Here is a 22581-nt window from a genome sequence, read left to right as displayed (position 1 = left end):
GCACAGAAGATAATTATTCAGCACCATGCACCTTAGGTTGCAGTTTCAGCAATAACTCGTTCAAGATTAAGAAGTCCACCACTTCAAAGGAATCCATTGACCTACAAGATGAAGGAAAGTGAGGGTATAGAAATTATGAGCTAGACTGAAAATGGACCGCTAAATAACCAACACAATTTCAAACAATGATTAACCGATAATAATTTTTCATTATCTTCTTCTTCTGTCCAAATATATGCATATAACTGAAAGTTAATAAAAAAATTACAATATATGTATTAGTGTTTTAATTTACCAATACCGGCAATACCTACCTGAATTATGAAAAGTATTCAATTTTTCTGCGTTTTTTTGTAAGAATCATGTGCAAAACAAGAAATTATCTATAAAAAATTCAGCATGAATGTTCGAGTGATTATTGTACAAACTTAATTAATCTAGTCTTATTATATGTTGAGGAAATATCAGGTTTTTCGATCAATATTATGCTTGAATTTTGTAAGGTGCTGATTATCTAAGTTTTCAACACGGAATTTCGCATGAAGCTTGAAATTGGTGTTTTATATCTTGCGCAAAATTTCAACTACCACTGAAATATTGAACTTTTTCCGATATTCTGATTTTATTTGGTTCTGGATAACCGATAGACATGAGATCTTGAATACGGCTTGAACTTGTCTTTTTACATTTCTATTCAAAATTTCATCTTGATGGAATTCATAGTTTTGAAATTTTCAGGAAAGCAAAATTTCGAATGAAAATTTTTACGTAGGTAAACCCTAGCCGGATAGCGTATAAAAGAATATTTTATAGCCAACTATAATCATTTATGAAGGGTCTGAATTTTACGATTTAACTTCAAAGCCTTAGCTCTTATACTTTCGAAATTATGAATTTTTGAAATTTCTATTTGGAAGCAATGAACAGGGTTTGAATCCTGTCACTAAATTTTCAATAACTTTTTTTATAGATCTTTATTACATATATTTTTTTCCACGTGTCGAGATATTTTGCTGTAAAAATAAATATTTTCTTTCATAGTGTGAAATTCACAGCCTTTTTTATGGTACCACTCAACAATTTTTATCGTATTGCGAGAATATTGTTAAATTACATCAAATATTATCAGAATTACTCATGATGAATAGTTTGAATTTTACCCAATAGTTCTTTTAAAGAGTCAATGTGGTATAGTAATAGGTATTTCACCAAATTTCTCGATATTATTTTCAAAATTCTCTCAATTAAAAAAATATATTTTTGTTACTTGACGATACTTTTTATCATTTATCAAACAATTTAATATTTTGTTAAGATATGATCATCTCAGAGAATTACGAAGTAATGAAATGATTTCATTCAATAGTGAATACTTGAAAGACATTAACCTACGAGTACCTACCTTGTATTAGCAAATATTTACGTAGTCAATATTGAATATTGTTCCATTACTACCAATTGGTTGAGCGGTATATGATTTCATAGGTTTTATTTCTGCAATAAAGTTTTATGGAATGATCTCAAACACAGATGCAATCTGTATGCTAAGAAAAAACCTATTACCTATTTGTAAATGAATCACTGAACTGAAGTATAGTGGAATCAACTTTATAAACGTCGATTGAGTTCAATTCATTATTTGGCTGGTCCAGAACATGAAAATTTTTCCTTCTCTTCAACTTATCAATTTTAAAAGTTTGAAACGAAATAAAAAAATATCAATCTTCAATTCTCAAAGGGTACAGAGAGGATTAATGTTCCTAATAATTTAAATGGTCATAAACAATCAGTCAATCAATGCATACGTTGTGTAGATATATCAAGAATGATTAATTTTATTTTGATATTAAAATCAAGGTTTCATTTTCTAAATATAACATCTCTCAAGTGTACCTATGCCTTGCGAATATTAAGGAAGAATTCAATATTTTCATTCCCGAAATTGTTTCACATCATTTTGGTTTCAACAGAGTAAGGAAATTCCGGGAATTCAAGTCGTGATTTGGTAAATTTTTTATCTGGGGTTTTACTTTGTCCAACTCTGATTTCATGTCTGTCTGTTTGTGTGTTCGCAAATCCTTATAAGAGCATTAAGTTATACAATTATTATCTAATTTTGATGGAATTTGGTATGGGTATCAGTTCTGGTTCCATTCGAATTCCAGCTTTTCTGGGTATAAGTACCGGTACTCAGACGTGGAATTCCTGTTACCTCAATGTCTACTGTCGTAATGGCTCGATTCCAATGAAATTTGTATTGGGAATTTGGAGTGGGTCGTAAGTGGTTCCACGGGAAATTCAGATTTTCCGGATATATAGGGTGGGCAAAAATTCGTTGGCTAAGGAGGATATCTTTAGAGCTTGAATATAACATATAGCAAGTTTTCTGCTCTTTTTTCCTTTTTGCCCACCACTACTTGCGCACGTTTGCGCAAGTGAGTACGTGGAGTTTTCGGGACCTCAATGTCTCTGGTTCCAGTTTCTATTACACCGATTTCGAGTTGATATGGTAATTTTATGTGGATTTCAGTGTACGAAGAAGCAGTTGGCAGATAAATTTTCACTCCTGTAATCTGGATAGGAAATTTTCCATGAATTCATTTCTTTGCATATGATTTCGTTTCTTCAATGGATTTATGGTTATGGTCCCCCAAAGGAAAAATTCAATTGGAAATAAATCCGGGTTGAAAGGTGGTCAGTTAATATTATCTTATTTGGCTATCATATTTCAGACAAAATTTATTGAACTGTTATTACAGAGTTGTTTGGGATGTTATGTTGCCCTGGAAGGCAAGAAATGTAAGAACATGGCGAAACTTAATTTCAGCAGTTTTCTTCTATTTCATTTTGAGGAGTTTATGTGGTAATAATCTATAAGTAACAATAAAGATAAGCCAGACTTGTATTCAACTTTTAATGCCCCTAACGAACAGATAAAACAAATAATTGCGTTCTATTCAGATAACCCAGAACCTTGACTCGACGTTCCAGGTATCGACTGTTCACTGTTAGGGCGAACAGGTAAGAGGGGAAATGCCTCTATCCTTCTTTTAAACAGGGCCCCGTGAAAATGACGTCATAATAGTGGACGTAGTAAGGGAGAAAGCGAAACAAGTTGCTCTGTCAGTCACGAAAGGGAGTTTAGTTTAGTGTAGGTTAAGCTTTACTGTCTACAGTTGGGGTACATGATGATGGTCGTTTCAAAGCTCAAAAGCTACAAGTGCTCGATTTTTTTGAGTGATGAGTGATGATTCAGGATTAATTAATTTTTGGATGGATCGTCGAAGTTCGGTTTTGTTGAGCTTTCAAACTTGAAGGTAAGACTGTTTGACATGCATCAGCTGTGTAAAGAATTTCACCGATAAGTAATAGCTCGGTTGACTTGGTTGATTGGAGAAGATCTCTTGTTACAATTGAAAGGAACTTAGCAACTAGAAGATGATGAATAATCCTATAGGACCGAACGGATTGACACTTTTTCGGTACCAGAAAACTTTTGAAATTTTGCGATTAAAACCATTTTTAGTATTGAATAGGATGTTACGAAGAGATCGTTCGTAATTTTCAAATCGATAATTAAGGTATATGTTGATGATGTTTCAATGAAGAATCTGGTTGTTTAACAGAAAATAAATGTACCTAATATCCACCCTAAGAAATGATAGCAACGAAAGAAGGAATTATAATAGTTTAGGAATTTTAAATTTATTCGAAAAATTAAAGGCAGTATAAATTTTCATTGCAATTAGGTATGTGGTGAGTTGATAAATGACTCTTTTTGAAGTAGGCACCTATTTGAAATAATGAGAAACGAATTTTTTCTTTTAGTCAACAATAGGTACTTGTCCTGATAGTAGTTTGCTTTGTTTTTTCACTTTATAAATTTATAGGTGAATCATTAAAATACAATTTATTATTGGTTTTTTTGTCATTTGCTATTTATTAGTAAATGACTAGTAGAAACTAATAATGAATAGGATTCGAATTTTTGTACAAATAATAAAAAAAATTCAAAAACTAACTCAAAAAATATAAATTTGTTTTCCTATTTATACAAGGTCTTTAATTTGTACATATGTTTCAACCGGAGATTCCTGAGTAAATACTTTTTTCCTTCACCACCTTTTTCCAATTCTGTTGAAAATCCATAAATAAAAATAATTTTTAGTATTATCTGATGGAATCGAAGGAAACGATTTTCGGAATAAAGTTTTTTATTGATGAATAAAATTCCATTTAAGTCCGGTCAACTCCAGAATGCCCGTGTTTCTCTTGATCTCAGGAATCTTTGCTTGAAATATATGTACAAGTCAAAGACTCACCCTGTATGGGTGGATATAGGTTTTGAATTTAATTTTCAATAATAAAGTTTTGCCTTCCTTCGAGAAAAAAGTGCACTACATACTAGGAAATTTTTAGTTTATCCGTCTACCGTCCGACGTCTGAAAAATTTTTGGGAAACTTAGGAGCTATTCAGTTTACAGATAAACATTCTAAAATCTTTTAAATTCAAAGCGCAAAACCACTATATTCCCCTGATAAAGCTCCGGGAAATTATTTCCAAAACTTAAATCATCACATCGAATCACCCGTTTTTCATCGATTGTAAAATATAAATGTTTGCTACGAGTACTAAAGTAAATTCCTGCAAATGCGTAAAAAAAGTTTTTTTTCTACGTTTGCTATGAAATATCGCCTTTATTTACTTGCATTTGAAATATGAGATTCTGCATATTATGCGCAAAAATCATGCAAAAGCTGTGCAGAATCATGAAATAGCTCTTTGCTGATTACCTCATTCAAACTATAAAAGATTCAAGAATAATGTCGGAAAATAAAAACCCAATATTTACCGTGACGACAATACAATTGAGATGGAATTTTGTGTGTTTATTTAGAATAAAAATTTCCAGCTTCTTTCAAAATTTTGTACTGCTAGCTTCATCACAACCATAGAAAATTCAAAGAGAATATTGAAAAAAAACAGTGACAACAGATCTCACTGAGTTAAGATTTCGCAAGTTTGTAAATATAAAATAATAATTTTATGCGATATATCATCATTAGAATCATAGAGAATTCGAGCAGAATATAAAAAAAAGAGGCAAGCCCTGATGTGAAGTCAGGGATTTTAAATCATTCATGAGCCAATTGCACCCTTGGATATACCCATATAGAGTTGTGTGGTCTCTGATGCAGCAATTGGCACAAGAATGAACGGAGATTCAACAGCTTCTGACTCCATGTCTGTCTTTTTTCATTCTTGCCTGTTTATTCATTGAACGCTTTGTATTTTGACCGGTGAGTGTTATTTCGACACAACGGAATGCTATCAATCGTTCCTTGATCTTTCAACTAGGTGAGAATTGGCTTCTGCCAAATCTCATAAAGAGGTGGAAATTATTGCATCCATCCTAAAATGTCGAAATATAAACAAAGAGAGATTTACGCCAGAATTATTAATCTGTTTATTTTGGAGATGTGGTGGAATGAGGAGTTCCAATAACATCATCCTGTAGCATGGTTATTTTCATGAAGCTTGCCCGCTGTACAGATCTTCATCGACTCACCTCGGCGCTTGAATCCTAGGACGACGCTGATGTTGCATGTTGTCAAAGCTGCTGGTTTCATCCGAGATCTACCGATTTTTCATGATGACATTGTAAAATGCAGCTGCTGAGTGTTGTTTTCTATTTTACCCCATTTCGTGGCAAGACAACAAAGTTAACATCTAGTTTGCATTGATATTATAGAATGGAACTTTTAATTCAAAATCCTGAATATCGTCATGAAACTATGCATCTACAATTATACTTTAAGTAAAATAATAAAAGAAATCTTACAATCTTCAAGGTGTTTCCAAACTAGACTTGAACTTTGAAGGACTTGTTATGATTTCTCAGTTGCTGATTGAGCTATATTTATTGATAACCGAAAATCAACAGTTTCCGAGACATTTGAGCTGTGGTCTTTTCTCCACATTGGCTAGGTTTTATTTGAATTTCAGATTATTTTCATCAGAAAATGATATGATATGTATGAAAAAACAAAACTATGCTGTATTAGATGTTGAATTTTTTTTTTCTTCAACTTCCTCTCCAGGAATATCAGCTATAGGATGACTGAACTCGATTTGAAAGTTGGTATATGAAGAAAAAAATAGTAAATTTCTCATATAAATTTGCCTGCAACTTTTTAATTCCAAAATTTATGTATGACAAAATTATTTTATAAACTTGCCAAATTCCTTCTTCATTTTGTAAAAATATTTCCATTAGAATGTATGCACTAGTTTTGTTTCAGCAGATTTTGATTTGAATGGGGAAAGAAGCCAAGAAAGTAAAGTAATGAATAAAATATTTTCTTATTGCAATAAAACTTACAATTTCAGTAGAAAATGTATTTATAAATTGTGTTTGAAATGATCTCTTCCATCCCTTATAGAAGCACGTGCCCTCTTTCTTATTTCTTGAGTTGTTACTTTCCGCCTGAAATTAACTTTCAGTCTTCTCGCTGCTTCGTCTATTCTAACGTTTATTATTGTTATAATCAAATTCAGTCAGCTTGAAAAAATTGATAAAAATTAAGCAAGGTGATAAATCTTTAAAAATCACAAGTACTTAAATATCTTGTAAACTTTTGATTTTTGGTTATCACAAACGACAACAAATGAGTCATACTAACACGTCCTCTAAGGTTCACGTCTAATTTAGAAACACCCTGTATTTTCAGATTATATTCACGAACAACTCAAAAAATTACAAAGAAATCGTCAAAGAAGAAAAACAGTGATTCACAATATCACACTTCTACAAATGGTTTATATGTATGTTCCTATCAGATGTGCTCCAACGCGAGCTGACATTATACCTACATATAATTTTTATCAACCTTCCAATAAAACCATAAACTCATGCAATCATTATGTTTTTGAACGATTAATTGTTGAACAATTCAACTGAATTTTTTTTATTGAGGATTATATAAACTATTGAATTCATTTGATTTACGAAATAATAATTTTTGGAGAAACTTTTCATGAAGAAGGTTATTCAAATTTCATGAAACGCTGTTCTTTAGGTCGAGTTTAGGTTCGAATTCAAGAAAATTAGGTATTTAAGAATACTGCAGCTTAAAAGATTTGGTTAATTTATTTTCTTTCATGTCAAAAAAAATCAACTCGCATGAAAAACTAACAGTACCTATATGCTGCATGGTCCAAATCAGGATGTTGTTTCAATTTTGATAATTTTCAAAATATCTTTTTTGGATAATTTTTCAATTCTTAACATTCAAAATTAACGGATCGAGTTCTCGAACAAAAGAAATCGACTATTGTAGCAATTTTAGTGAGTGGAACCTTATTCGATTTTTTCTTCTTGAGCGATTCGACATATTTATTATTGGGAATAATTAGCCAAAAATTATTCTTATGAATAACAAAAACATCGTAAATATATTATGTTCTGTTACTTTGGTGTACAATACTGTAAGTCTTTTCCTTGGAATTTTCCACAATTTAGATTCCAATAAATAACAAAGAAAATACTCGGCAATATTTTAAACTCATAATGAGTACGTAAAGAAACAGTAGTAACCTCCAATATATCTAAAAAACAAAGAATGCAATAACCTTGATAAAAATATGACAATAATAATTTCAATTTCAAGAAAGCTATTTTACAAAAAAAATTCAATTTGAATTCCTCTTACTCGCTCTCAATCGATACAATTTCTCATAACTTGATAAGTGACTGTCTCCGTGATCTGCAATTTCCCGTTCTCCACTACAACCGCGCCAAAGATCCGGCAACGCTGTGAGGTATATCCAAAAGCTCTAATGCTCTCAACTCTGAAGCTCCTCCACCAGAGCGCGAAACCCATCGCACAATCGTATTCCGTTCAATCAAAATGATGTGCAAGTAACGTTTTCTGTGCCTTCAATCACTGGATTCACTAATTTATATATCTATTCTGACGGTGAGTGCTGTTGTGCATGGCCAACGTATGTATGTGTCGGTTGGGTTTGTTTTTGTTTTGCTGCTGTCAGATTTGGCGAAGTATGGTTAATTTAATCAGGTTTTAGCCCTTTGAATGAGCCACTTTTGATATTTTGCAGGATAGTTGATTCTAAAAATTTTCCTAAAGATTTGAATATGCGAAATTTTGGTTATCTTGTCGTTAGATGAAAAATAGTAGCAATTCAACAGGTACATAATCGAGTGCTTTTTTTCCTTGAAGATATGCATGATATTGGGGCAAGTGATACAAGCTGAGATTTGGGAAATATTTTATGTGATTCACTTAATTGAATCTGAAAATGTTAGAATTCCACGAAGTCAGGACCGATTTTCCTGTTTGCGCATGTTCTAACCCTGCGATAACACAAAACGGATGGCAACCTCACAACTTAACCCTTGTTTGGTGACCTACTTTCTTGGAGGCCCTTATATTTGGGACAAATTGTCTGAGGATTCGCGTAGTAATGGATATTTCGATGACCAAGAAACGTTTCATGCTAGTCTACACGCAATAGTTTCCAGTTTATGTTATTTTATTGTTATACTTTGGTTTATTATTTTCAATAATAAACTTTTGGCATAGGTAACTGGAACAAATTTTCAACTCTTCTGAAATTTGCCGAGATCTATCCGGAGCTTTGCTAAGAAATTATAAAACGAATTGCTATAAAAGAAACAGCAATACAATATCGCCTTGAACCACCTAGATGGAAAACATAATCTATGAATTTTAAGGGCTAAAAGTCGAGGTTCTCTCTTCTGAAGGAAAATAATTTATCAAATTATCAATGACGTTAAGATGACACTGAACAAAATATTAATAAACCCAATGTCCTACTTCTATCTTCACTTCCGAGATTTTAATTGTGTATGTTTCCTAGATCGTCTGGATTTAATACAGCAGTATATAAAGCGGTACAGTTTTCCTTAAAATATTGTAATGTTGGAAATTTTGTTTCGAATTTGGGATGATACCTTCTTCAGATTCAAGGACCAAGGAATGAATTTCGCTGGGCGAGGTTCTTCTGTTTTTCCGGGGTCTGAAACTATTTGTTTTTTCACATTAATTCACTTTTTTCTCCTTTTTTCATTTTCGGTTTCAATATTTACGGAGTGATTTTTCAATACTCAATAATAGGTTAGGTTAGGTTCTTCAGATTCAAGGACCAAGGAATGAATTTCGCTGGGCGAGGTTCTTCTGTTTTTCCGGGGTCTGAAACTATTTGTTTTTTCACATTAATTCACTGTTTTTCCTTTTTTTTATTTTCGGTTTCAATATTTACGGAGTGATTTTTCAATATTCAATAATAGGTTACCTATGTAGGTATGTATTTTTGCTTATTATGTAATTGTTTTAATATTATTATAAATTTATTATGGCATTCAGATGATGTTGAATAAGTGCAGCTGAGGTAAATTTCGAGTCAGGATGTTGTTTTTCTTGAATATTGAATGCAATTGAAATAAGAATTATTGTTAATACTCATGATAGTTTAGCGATTTATGGATTTTTGACGTTACCGTAGACTACATCTGAATTTTTGAAAAGAGAAAATAATACGTATATCATTACTTGCAATTTTCATTGTATTAGAGCAGCCATACTCAACGTGCGGCCCTTTGTCTTTTTTTATGCGGCTTGAGCAACGGCCTAGTCCCGTATTACAATTTTCATAATAGTAAAAGTAAAGTTTCGAAATAACGCAAAAATAATGGTATCAATATTTAGATAGAAAAAGGTTTTCGACCATTTTCTATTATTTATATCAATACAAACCATATGATGTTATATATTTTTGAGATCAGGACAAATTAAGATTTCAAAAAATGGCACAGAAATCTTGTATTCCCATTTGAAAAAACATAGCTTTGGGTCATAGCTTCGTAATTTAAAACTCTTTTGAAAATACGAGCACGCCACTGGATTCTACGTGAAAAAGTGCTTGATGTTTTAATTTCAGAGCTCTATCATCAGGATTAGCGAAGATATAGAAGTTTGTCGATATCACCATTTTTCCAATTTTCGCTTATAACTCGAAAACAAAAGAAGGTGGCCAAAAATGACTCTTGTTAGTTTTTCAGAAAAATTGACCGAGAAAAGGATATCAGATTTTGTCTATCTCCTCTGGTTTGAAAGTTGTAGTGCTAAAACATCGAAATTTGCCCACCCTGTACATATTATACCTAATCTTCTTAGCGAGAATGCCTTATCTAACGTTTTTTGCTCTTGTAGTTTTCGTTTCTATGGATTCTTGGGTGCGTTTTTTTTAGCTGATTATACAGTTAAATTGTCATATTATTGTGTAATTTTTTTTCTGGTCAGTACCATGATTTTTAAAACCTCTTATTAGCATTATTGCGTGAATTATGTTAATAAAAGGGTTTAGAGATCATGGTACCTACCAAAATAAAAAATTGCGATAACAAAAATTATTCAAATTTTCTTAAAATCGTCAATAGTATTCCCTGTTTTCGTTGTTGGGAGCGTTTCCCTAACACCCTGTATATTTTTAATTTCGCACTTGCCTTCTAATATTACAAATGCGAAAAACGTAATCTGCCTGTCTCTTACGCTTTGACGCATAAGCCACTGAATCGATTTTGATCAAATTTGGTTCACAGACAGGAACTAGTAGAGCTTAGGAAAGGACTAAGGCTACTTTGTAACTGAAAACTAAAAAAAAAAGTTTTGATTATGCGCGATAAACGAAAACCGCGCGGGCTAAAGCTAGTTTTACAACTAGGTAAATTACTGCGGCCCGCAAGAATGATCAGTAGCAATTATGCGGCCCGAGGTGAAAAAAGGTTGAGTATGCCTGTATTAGAGTGTTCGCTTCCCAAACAGAGAACGAAATCCTCTCACAAGGTATGTACTTTTATTTTGGATTTTTGAGACGGTATTGTTGATCACCCTAGCTGAACAAAAGAACTAAAATATCGATATAAAATATTCCATATTTCAGTGAAGACCAAGGTGAAATTCTAGAATTTTGCGTTAGAATTAAACCAACAAATTCAGGCATAAAAATAATTGCCTATAGTATCCTATCGCCACAATATTCCATTTGCAATATATCTATGTTGTAAATATTTCGACATATCGATTTTTTAATCGAGCTCAAAACATGGAATTGGTGTAGAAAATGACTTTGGTAACCATTACTTTCGAGCAAATGTTCAGTGCATCCCATTTTGGGTGAGACAGCCAGGTTTCTCGCTTGTTATTTAAGATAGAGCCTTGCGGTTTTCACGTTCCTGTCCTACTTTTTCGTGAAACTCAAGTTGGTCTAATCAGATTGTGCATAACTGTTTCCGTTCGAAAGATACAGGGTGATTTTGGAAATTGATACTTTTCAGACCCCTTCTTTATCTCCGAAGTTATTAGAAATAATGCTGAGGTAAAAACTACGTCTGAATCAGAATTCTGCGTAGAGTCCAGTGGCGTACTCAATATTTTTTTTCGGGGTATGGTTTTGAAGATTCAACACAAACTTATGTTTTTTTTAATCGAACACCATGTGTATCATTACTTCGTTGAATTTGTTATTTTTTTCCCTTCAAAATGATATTTGACACTATGTAGGTAGGATGTTCAGAAATGTTCGAAAAACACTAAAACATCGAATAATGATGATTTTTTGTTAATGGGCAATGGATTTCCCATAGAAAAGAAGAATCAATAATGATAACAATAATTTATAGAGATGACAGCTAGATCAGATTGGTTTTTTCCCGTCAATGCCTACTTGATAAAACAATGCTCCCAAATGCATAGTAGCCATAATAACAACAAGGATGTTTGTGTCATCAATGACCTACTACTTTTAAAAATCGAAAGTGATAATCCTCTTACTGAAACATAGAAAATTCATGGCCCATTTACAAAAAATCATCATTATTTGACGTTTTAGTGTTTTTTTAACATTTCTGAACATCCTACCTACATAGTATCATATATCATTTTGAAGGGAAAAAAATAACAAATTCAACGAATTTATGAAATATAGGGTGTTCCATTAAAAAAAATATAGGTTTGTGTTGAATCTTCAAAACCATACCCCGAAAAAAAATATTGAGTACGCCACTGGATTCTACTCAGAATTCTGATTCAGACGTAGTTTTCAGCTCAGCATTATTTCTAATAATTTCGGAGATAAAGGAGGGGTCCGAAAAGTATCAATTTCCAAAATCACCCTGTATCTCTTGAACGGAAAGAGTTATGCAAAATCTGATTAGACCAACTTGAGTTTCACGAAAAAGTAGGACATTATTTGATGTTTTAGTGTTTTTTGAACATTTCTGAACATCCTACCTACATAGTGTCAAATATCATTTTGAAGGGAAAAAAATAACAAATTCAACGAAGTAATGATACACATGGTGTTCGATTAAAAAAAACATAAGTTTGTGTTGAATCTTCAAAACCATACCCCGAAAAAAAATATTGAGTACGCCACTGGACTCTACGCAGAATTCTGATTCAGACGTAGTTTTTACCTCAGCATTATTTCTAATAACTTCGGAGATAAAGAAGGGGTCTGAAAAGTATCAATTTCCAAAATCATCCTGTATCTTTCGAACGGAAACAGTTATGCACAATCTGATTAGACCAACTTGAGTTTCACGAAAAAGTAGGACAGAAACGTGAAAACCGCAAGGCTCTATCTTAAATAACAAGCGAGAAACCTGGCTGTCTCACCCAAAATGGGATGCACTGTTCATATAGATCCCAAAAACAATCTTAAATGACGTATGATGCATCCATTTTTTTTATTCAACATTCTCTATTTTTTCGACGAAGGATTTTGATTAGAGAAAAAACCTAAATAAAATGTCGAAATCTGTTCGAAAGAATTCGATGCAAAAATCTTTTCAAGATTTTTTAAGGCTTCATATGCTATCCCATTCGTAACTACTACACAGATTTGTATTTTTCCTCAAGTATTTACCTATTTTATTCTTCCAAAATATATAAATACGTGTAAGAAAATATTGGATCAATAGGCCAAGAAGAACAACTGCTTAGAGATGTTTATCCCCAAAATGTGCCAGTTCCGTCCGATCGCTGGAATTGGGTCAAGGATTCAGAGGGTGAATTCAGCACACGCGTAAGGTCCAGAAAAATTGGGCCAAACGTATCTAGGACGTCGATAAATCTTCTATCTCGTTTTATTTTCAGATGGTTTGTCTTTTTCAGTAGGGGAATTATGAAACAGTAGGAAATACCTGCTTTTCTTAGAGAATTTCTTTCTACAACATTATCGAACACTTATATTTCTAGGAGAACTACAATTAGGTCCAAATGTCCGTAAACTTTGACTTTTGAGACGAGAGTTGTCCCAAACGAGTAGTTAAAATCGATTCTGTTCGTCCGTCTCGCCATCGAATGTATTCTGTAAGATATTTTATATGTTCAACATTAGAATATTTCGATAAAGTTCACTACAGGGAAAAGTTGATTCCATAGTTATTCTTGAATGATTTTTGTTTTCTCTATGATTGCACAATATTCATCCGATCGAAATGAAATTCACAAATTAGATGATAAGTTGCGAAATTTTTAAACAAAAAATGTTCATGCAAAATTCTATGAGTATCGTGAAATAAGATTTTTCTTCTTCATAGAATTTCGTTATCGAAGAATCTATCCGTTAGATTTCACTGAAATATTATTCGTGAATAGAAGTCATCGATAAATGAGTCATCCAAAAATTCATCGGTGTTGCTTCAATATGGAAAAAAATAATCAAGTTATTTCGATCTGATAACTTTCTGAACCTCAGAAATGATTTCGGAAAACGGACTGATTTGTTTAGGATTTTTAGACTTTTTGGAGAGCAATTGAAAGATATGCCAAGTTGCAGAAGATAGAAAATGAGGTAAAGTTGAAAATTTTCGAGTGTTCATTCATTGGGCCCTTGGAGACCACAGAACTGTATATAGGTATATGTGGTCTCCAAGGGTGCATGACTGAACGAGCGCTCGAAATCTCCTGAATTCACGTAAGTGCTTTCCTTATTCTTTTTTTAGATATTATGCTTGAAATGATTGCAATTCTACATTCAAATGCGAATTTTCATCTCGATGGAATATAGAGTTTTTTAATGAATCGGAGAATATTTGTAGCTATATTTACGGAACCCCTAGTCGGATTTGCAAGACATCATCGTGATAAGTCCTACTGAGGTTCTCCTGAAAACTGTACTTGGATCCAAGTGAAAATAATGTCAAGACGAAATTTTTGGGAAGACGATAAAATAATGATTTTTTGAACACCTCATCGTTTGAGACCATTAATTGCTCAAAATTCGAAAATTACAGATATCGTGACGAAATACTAGAGCGATCAGTTTAAGGAACGAGCACACAAAAATGAATGAAAATCAATATGGTGAAATACGTTCAGAATGATTTCTTCTTCCGTTTCCTTTCGATTATGTTTTGGTGGAACACTAGAAGATTACCATCCTATGATTCAATTTGTTTTTGAAATCTTTTAAATTTCTGCATATTTAGATGAAACCTTTTGATTTACTCGTTATCGGAAATATCAGGTCGTTTTTCTTCCATTCTGAAGAAATAATTGTTTTCCTCTATTGGTTCGATCCTTATTTCGAAAAGTTTCATTTCTACGTCCAATTGATTCTTAAAATGGAAATTTTCAGTTGAATCTCAAGTCTGAAAGCAATACGAATACATCAGCTGTGTCAATTTCCGTTCCTGAAATTCAAAACAAATCATTAAGGTCTATAACTCATGCTAAAGTCAACTTTACGTATATGAGTAATCCAGTTCAACAGAATATTTGGTCGATATTCTTAGCGCATTTGATCCCATTTTTCCTGACCTAACTCGTGTGCTAGGAACCCTTCGTATCCTTGACCCACATCGACTACGAAATGCAGAATTGGAATAATCTTTCAGATGTTAGAAATTTTATTACAATTTCTTTTCCGTCATTGATTTTATGTATAATCGAAATATTCTGATATTTATGTAAATAATAATAATAATAATAATTTATTAAATCAAAATACCATACAGGTGTAGATTCAATCAAAATACATACAAACATGAAGAAAAACTATAAAAATTGAATTACAACTTCTCAAAATCACCCTCCTGTAAGAACTTTCCTATATTATAATAACTTTTATCAATAAGAAAAGATTTAAGTTTTTGTTTTTGCACCTTATTTGGTAATGACTTAAATTTTTCTGGCAACTTATTCCACAATGTCAGCAAGCTATAAGTTACATTTTTCTGTAAATATGAATATTTGGGCTTATCCTCTTGAAGAATATTTTTTCCTCTTGTATTATAGGAATGTTGGAGTTGAAGATCTTGAACATCAATAGAATTAAGTGTGTGAATTTTGCAAATTCCTTTCGAACTTTTTGTAGAGGAATTCTCAGAAACCTAGTCCAATCATTTTTTTAAAACAAAACATTTGGTGAGACAAAATTTTTTAATTTTCAAGCAACATTGAGTGCAGTTCCAAATGAATTTGGGAAATCACTAGTAGCAGTTCAAGGAGCAGAAATATACAGGGTCTTTCACGAGGAACCTCACCCATATTTATACGGAAAACTATTGAACGTATTTTCATGAAATTCAGCACTTATAAGTATTTCACGATGCTGATGAAATCTAAAATATTTTCAAGGCATGAGCACCTCCGGTTTTTCCGGAAATGACGTCAACTTCCGTTTTTCAAATTAGAACACCATTTTTTTATTGCAGAAATAGATTCCTTAGAAAATTTCAAGTTATTTTGATGTAACATTTTTCAGTTTTGGTTGGAAAATTCTCTCTGAGCGGGAAAATTCGAAAAAAAAATCTAAATTAGAGCTCCGCTGAAACAAGAATAACTTCGAGGTTTTTGGATGGAAAATTTTCATTTTTGGGATTTTTCAAGATGTAAGATTGATGTATCCACTTTAAAAATCGAAATTGCGATTCATGATACAGGGGGTGAAAAAATCGCTTTCAAAGTTAGGGATGACAAAATCGTGGAAAATCAATTTTTTCAAATTAGAACCCCATTTTTTTATGGCAGATATTGAATCTACGTTAAAAAATAATGTGAGTGTATGCATCACACCCTTGCCCTAAAATGGATATTTTCTGAGTTATTCACAAAAAACTGTTTTTCGTCTTGAATTTTCAGCTATTTCTTTTCCCTTCACGCCAAAAAGATGAAATTTTCAGGAACTGTTATTTGAACCATGCTGTAGATTTTTCACCCCTTCTTGAAACCGACTTCAAGTTAGTATTAGGAGAACCATGGCAAACTCTCGCAGTTATAACTAGAGAATTTCTCAAGTTTGTCATGGTTCTGTTAATGGTATCTCTCGTTGGTCTGGGTCGGTCAGGAAACCTCTCAATGAACAGTCGAATCGTTCTATCTACAACTTTATTACATTCTCCATGAAGTAGAATGAGATTTAAATAATCTTCATTGGTAAAATTAGGCATAGTGATTGATTTTATAACTTAATACGAATTATCACCAAATTAACACAAAATGCTACTGAATAAAGAGGAATTTGGCAGATGTAATTAATGATATCTGTTATTAAAAAAAAAGAATGTAAAACATGGTAAGTTTTTGCATATGGTTCATAAGGAATTATTTATTTATGGAGAGAAAACCGATGGCCGATTAGTTGAAATAAAGAGGTTTCCGATACAAATTCGAATCAAAATTCGCCATCTATTTAGGAACAACCTGTAACTTTTTTCTCTTGCATATTAGGGTAGTAAAATCTAAAACATGGTTTAAGTAACAGTTCCTGAAAATTTCATCTTTTTGGCTTGAAGGGAAAAGAAATAGCTGAAAATTCAAGACGAAAAACAATTTTTTGTGAATAACTCAGAAAATATCCACTTTAGGGCAAGGGTGTGATGCATACACTCACATTATTTTTTAACGTAGATTCAATATCTGCCATAAAAAAATGGGGTTCTAATTTGAAAAAATTGATTTTCCACGATTTTGTCATCCCTAACTTTGAAAGCGATTTTTTCACCCCCTGTATCATGAATCGCGATTTCGATTTTTAAAGTGGATACATCAATCTTACATCTTGAAAAATCCCAAAAATGAAAATTTTCCATCCAAAAACCTCGAAGTTATTCTTGTTTCAGCGGAGCTCTATTTTCGAATTTTCCCGCTCAGAGAGAATTTTCCAACCAAAACTGAAAAATGTTACATCAAAATAACTTGAAATTTTCTAAGGAATCTATTTCTGCAATAAAAAAAATGGTGTTCTAATTTGAAAAACGGAAGTTGACGTCATTTCCGGAAAAACCGGAAGTGCTCATGCCTTGAAAATATTTTAGATTTCATCAGCATCGTGAAATACTTATGAGTGCTGGATTTCATGAAAATACGTTCAGTAGTTTCCCGTATAAATATGGGTGAGGTTCCTCGTGAAAGACCCTGTATATCTCCACACTTTCCAGCGAAATTTCGGCTTTTTATTGGACTTTTCAGAATTTTTCGAATATCTCGAGCAGAAACCAAAATATAGCGAAATATTTAAAACAGTCAATTTTTCAGAAACGATCTGTAACTCGAGATAGAATCAAAATATCTATGATCTGCTTTCTGATATCTTATTATTTCGAAAAAAAAATGTTTTAAGTGAGCATCGATTTATTTATTCAATTTATTTTTAAATTTTCTCGATTTTGTTATAATAAAATCTCATTCACAAAGTTTAGTTCTCATATTGTACTGTTATATGTTGATAATAATTAATTTAACAAATAATATTGTGCCTCTGGTCTGTTGATGCTAAGCGCTAAGGGCATCTTCCATTTTGGAGCCAAGTACACAGGATTTCCGAATTTGATAAACCCTGATGTACTGTGGAAGGCTGAAGGCATACTCGATTTCCTTAATATATAAAAAAAGTTTCTTCACAATGGCCATTTCAAATCTTGAAAGAGTTACTTTTAGCACCCTATGTATTCTAAACGGTTGAATTTAGAGCAGTGATGCAATGAAGACATTTCATCAACTAAAAAATCTACAATATATGAAAAATTCAAGCAAATTCACTGCAGAGTTTTGAGGTAGTTTTGATTTCTTCGATATTATAGGTGTATTGAAAATATTGCAAAGAAAATGTGAAAAATTTCAAACCACTTTTTTTTTCATGACAACAAAATGATTACTATGCTATGCTTCCACTACCTTCGGAAGCAATATCATTTTTAATACCTATTAGGTAATACCTTTGTTTTGGGACGCCAAGCATCATTTTAAATTTTCATGTGATATTAATATTGAGCTACCGATTCATATGGAAAAAAAGTGCCGGATTCTGGTCACGAATTCTGTAGCTGGAAGCGAAATATGCGAATGTTTTATACCTTCCAGTTGGACCATTGAATTGGGTCGTTTGTCACGCATGAATTGAACGATTTATGCTAGAGAACGTTCCTCAGAACGTAATGCTGTATGATTCTCAAGGTATGCGTATCACTTTGATTCGCAGAGGAAGTTTGAGTAATTTTTTTTCTACTTTTGCCTTGAAATTTTCGTTTTTATATGCAGATCGGATGTATCTTGATTTCTAACACGTTCGATTTTGAGATACATAATCAGTGAGACTAAATAAATCAACGCATTATTGTCTCCAGTTTATCGAGAAGCTTGATGGAAATTGGTAGATGTTTTGGGATCTACGGAAAGTTGGGATGTTGAGAAATATTTGACAACATCGAGTTCCTGAAAATTTCTTCAATCATTTCTACAGCTACCTCCATTCTCAAATAATCATTAAAAAAATCATTTTGAGCGCTCTATCAATTCCGTCCGGCAAACGTAATTTATCGTGAACACGATAACTTTCGAATGAATTAACCTAGAAACTTGAAATTTTCAGGTTTCAGTTGAGCTCGCTGATCTTTCTCGATAAAATATTTTCAGATCTCTACAACTTCCTTATTTCAAATGGAACACCCAGTATATTATTGCATCATTAGATAGTTTTTTTATGACTATTTCCCTCGTCGTAATTTGCACCAATCAGAAACGCGCAATTTTGAATTACAAATGGTTTCTAGGTGGAAAAACTGTTTGGCAGGACCTGTCAGCAGTTTATTCGCGTTTACCCGCGGCAAAACTTGACAGTTGTTGTCACCAAAAATTACAATACCTTTGAAAACAAACGTAATTATAATCTCCCAGGACACCAGAAAACGACGATCAACAATTTTTTCTGATTTTATTGTCAAGTGCTAGTTAGTCAGCTTATATCGTGAAAATGAGTCGCTTTGGAAGCGATTCTTTGTCTAATATTGATCTGGCGATTGAGAAAAGTATACCGTATAATACCCTCAGAACTCATACTTCAATATGGAAACAGTTCATGACATTCTGCAAAGCAAAGAACTATGAGCTTATGGAAAACACAACTTTAGAACAACTAAACCTAATTCTGAAAGATTGGGCGTGGAATATGAAGAAGGAAAACGGTGAAAATTACAAAGAACTAGTTGTGAAGACAATGTGGAACACCGTTGCAAAAAAAATGCAAGAAATGTATTTTGTGAAGTGGAAAATAATTTTTGACCCATTTAAAGACATTATCTTTAAGTCTAGTAGGGAAGCTCGTAATGCGAAAAGAAGGAATTTGCAGACGTGTGCAAATAAAAGGAAGTGCAGCTCTGCTTCATTGAAATTGGATGCAGAATAATCTGTTACTCAGGAAATAGTCTTGTCAAATACCATTCGGGCATCTAATTTTTCCTGTAAAAAAAATCGAAAAAACACATTGCAAAGTAATATTTTTTGACAAAAAGCATTCGTGCAGGTGCAAAAATCCTCGTCTTCGACTCGGATTTTTGTTGCCACCAGCACTCATGCTTCTTGTCAAAATATTACTTAGCAACGTGTTTTTTCGATTCTTTTCGGAAAAATTAGATGCCCTTATGATATTACTTACGACAATTTCAGCTATATACCATACCTTGGGTAAAAACTAAATGGTTTATGAGTTAAAGGGATTCTTATAAAAAATGGTGGCGACGAGGACTCACATTTTTTTGAATATTTCTGCAAACAAGTTTTTTTTCGAGCAAACTTTTATTATTTTCGATTCTGCAAATACGTGGTAATCTAAATCTGTTCACGGTTTGGACGAAATATATCGGGTGTCCCAAGGTGAGTGGCCTATTAGATTATTATGGAAACTATTGATGGTAAAGATTTCAAATTTTGTGGATAGATATTTGGCCATGTAAGGTACATTTTTAAAATAATTTCACATTTCCAGTGTTGCCGGATGTACGACAATTTGGCAACAACTTTGTTATTTTAAATGGGACATCAGGTATTTCTATTTTTTTTATGATACCTACTCCATAAAATATTAAATCTATTCACTCTTACTTTTCCATCCCTATCTTCAACGGTTTTTGAGTTATTAATTATTTTTCGAAATTTTAGATCAAATTGGCGTATTACGAAAATGACTCTAGTTCGCTCAATATTTGAGATTTAAGTCAGAAATTTTGCAAGTCGTTAGATATTGATCTGATCTGTGTCACTGTTTTTGAATTGAAAGCATATAACTCGGGATCCAGTTGAGATAGGTATAGGGACGTGAATAGAAAAATTGTAGAGTGTGTTGTACTGATTCCAAAAATAGAAAAATATACTAGGTGTCTAATTTGAAAAAATAGACTTTATTACAATTTTGTAACTTGGCAAATGATGATTTTTTTTGGTCCGTCCTGTATTATTGACAACCATAATTCAAAAACAGTGACACAGATCAGATCAATATCTAACGACTTGCAAAATTTCTGACTTAAATCTCAAATATTGAGCGAACTAGAGTCATTTTCGTAATACGCCAATTTGATCTAAAATTTCGAAAAATAATTAATAACTCAAAAACCGTTGAAGATAGGGATGGAAAAGTAAGAGTGAATAGATTTAATATTTTATGGAGTATCATAAAAAAAATAGAAATACCGGATGTCCCATTTAAAATAACAAAGTTGTTGCCAAATTGTCGTACATCCGGCAACACTGGAAATGTGAAATTATTTTGAAAATGTACCTGACATGGCCAAATATCTATCCACAAAATTTGAAATCTTTACCATCAATAGTTTCCATAATAATCTAATAGGCCACTCACCTTGGGACACCCGATATATAGGGTGAACTTGGTCCACTCAAATTCATCAATATATTTTTTATTAATTCACTAGATTCTACGTATAAAAAGTGGGGGTTACTTAAGCAAACTCTATACCTAAAATGAATACCTCAAGTGCTACGAGGAAGAACTTTGAATGACGAAAAACCGCAAGCTCTATGTAGACTTCTGGAAAACACAGAAAGAAACTAAAATTCGATGTTTCAAAAACTAAATTTGACATTTCGTGAAATCACAATTTTTCATAAGAATCCCATTAACTCATGAACCATTGAGTTTTCACCGAAGTTATGGCATAATGTTGAAATTGTCATCAAAAAAGCTAGATAATGATGCAATGATATACTAGGTGTGTATTAGTATGTTTCTGGTTTAACCAGAAGTTGTAGAGATCTGAAAATATTTTAAAGGGAAAAATCATTGTTTGCAACCTTTACATGCAAATTTTCGGCATAATCATAAAATTATGATTAGTTTTCCATAAAATTCTAATATAGGCCATCGCGGTGAATAGATAAGTGGGATATTATATAACACTAAACGAATTTAATGACCATGAAATGAGTATTTTCCAAGTTGCAGAATGACGGAAGAAGAAAACAGATGAAAAACTCACCTAGATTACAAAACCACAGGACTCCTTCATATTATGAATCAGTCCAGTTCATTGGCGGGTATCCACTCTGTTTAATTGTTTCCCTATTGAAATATCACTATTCATAAGTATTTCATGGAGAAGAAAACTCGTCACACATAGGTTCCATTATTATATTAATAATTTGTCCCTACTGAAGTGTATTTAACGATCTATTTTCAAAATGCATATATTATTATTGTTATTAGAACTCTTTATTGCAAATTCATATATAACATAAGTGTGTATAAAAATGTGCAATGGGTGGGCATATCGCTGAGCGATGTCTTCCTGCCAACCCTTATTATACTGAACTCATCTTGAATTAAATTAGCTCATGAGCTTCGTATACATTTCCATATACAGGGTGTTTCCTAAACATGCGGCAAAAATTCAGGGGGTTGTTCCTTGGACTATTTTAAGCATGTTTTGTCCTTGGATGATTTTTGAAAAACCTCTTTGTTTCGAAGATACAGGGCGAACAACATTTTTCATATTTTTAAAATTAATAATAGTTTAAATAAAAATGCGTACCGCACTGTGTTTACTAAGAAGGTACAATTTATTTTTAAATTTGTTTAACAACATTCCAATTACTAAAAACGGCTTAAACCCCTTAGATTATTTCCTATGGGACCATCTAAAATCATTAGTTTATACCACTCCAGTAGAAAATGTGGAAGACTTGCGAAGTCGGATCATTGCTGGGTGTAACTTAATAAGAAATGATCCTGGTGTTTTT

General features: G+C 32.5%; 2 protein-coding genes across 9 annotated transcripts in view; both read left to right on the top strand.

Annotated features, from left to right (window-relative positions):
* Positions 1–274, top strand: part of LOC123672731 (neurexin-4) — a 31892-nt gene extending 31618 nt beyond the window's left edge. For 4 of the 6 annotated variants that reach the window (XM_045606989.1, XM_045606986.1, XM_045606988.1 and 1 more), the window contains exon 21: positions 37–274. In XM_045606989.1, the coding sequence (XP_045462945.1) occupies positions 37–144 (108 nt within the window). In that variant the 3' untranslated portion in view covers positions 145–274. The remainder of the gene's footprint in view (positions 1–36) is intronic. The other 2 variants (XM_045606991.1, XM_045606990.1) reach the window with 2 other exon arrangements.
* Positions 275–3084: 2810 nt separating this feature from the next.
* The window catches only part of LOC123672821 (BTB/POZ domain-containing protein 2-like), a 55208-nt gene continuing 35711 nt past the window's right edge, over positions 3085–22581 (top strand). Inside the window, exon 1 of one of the 3 annotated variants that reach the window (XM_045607127.1) lies at positions 3085–3317. Coding sequence is in view for 1 of the 3 variants with exons in the window: in XM_045607121.1 (XP_045463077.1) it covers positions 10789–10887 (99 nt within the window). In the remaining 2 variants the exon portion in view is untranslated. Of the gene's footprint in view, positions 3318–7833; positions 7981–10773; positions 10888–22581 lie in introns of those variants that run through there. The other 2 variants (XM_045607126.1, XM_045607121.1) reach the window with 2 other exon arrangements.

This window comes from Harmonia axyridis, chromosome 2 (genome assembly GCF_914767665.1).
Source record: "Harmonia axyridis chromosome 2, icHarAxyr1.1, whole genome shotgun sequence".
Lineage (NCBI taxonomy): Eukaryota > Metazoa > Arthropoda > Insecta > Coleoptera > Coccinellidae > Harmonia > Harmonia axyridis.
The sequence above is the reverse complement of the archived record's forward strand: the minus strand, read 5'-3'. Positions and strand labels throughout refer to the sequence as shown.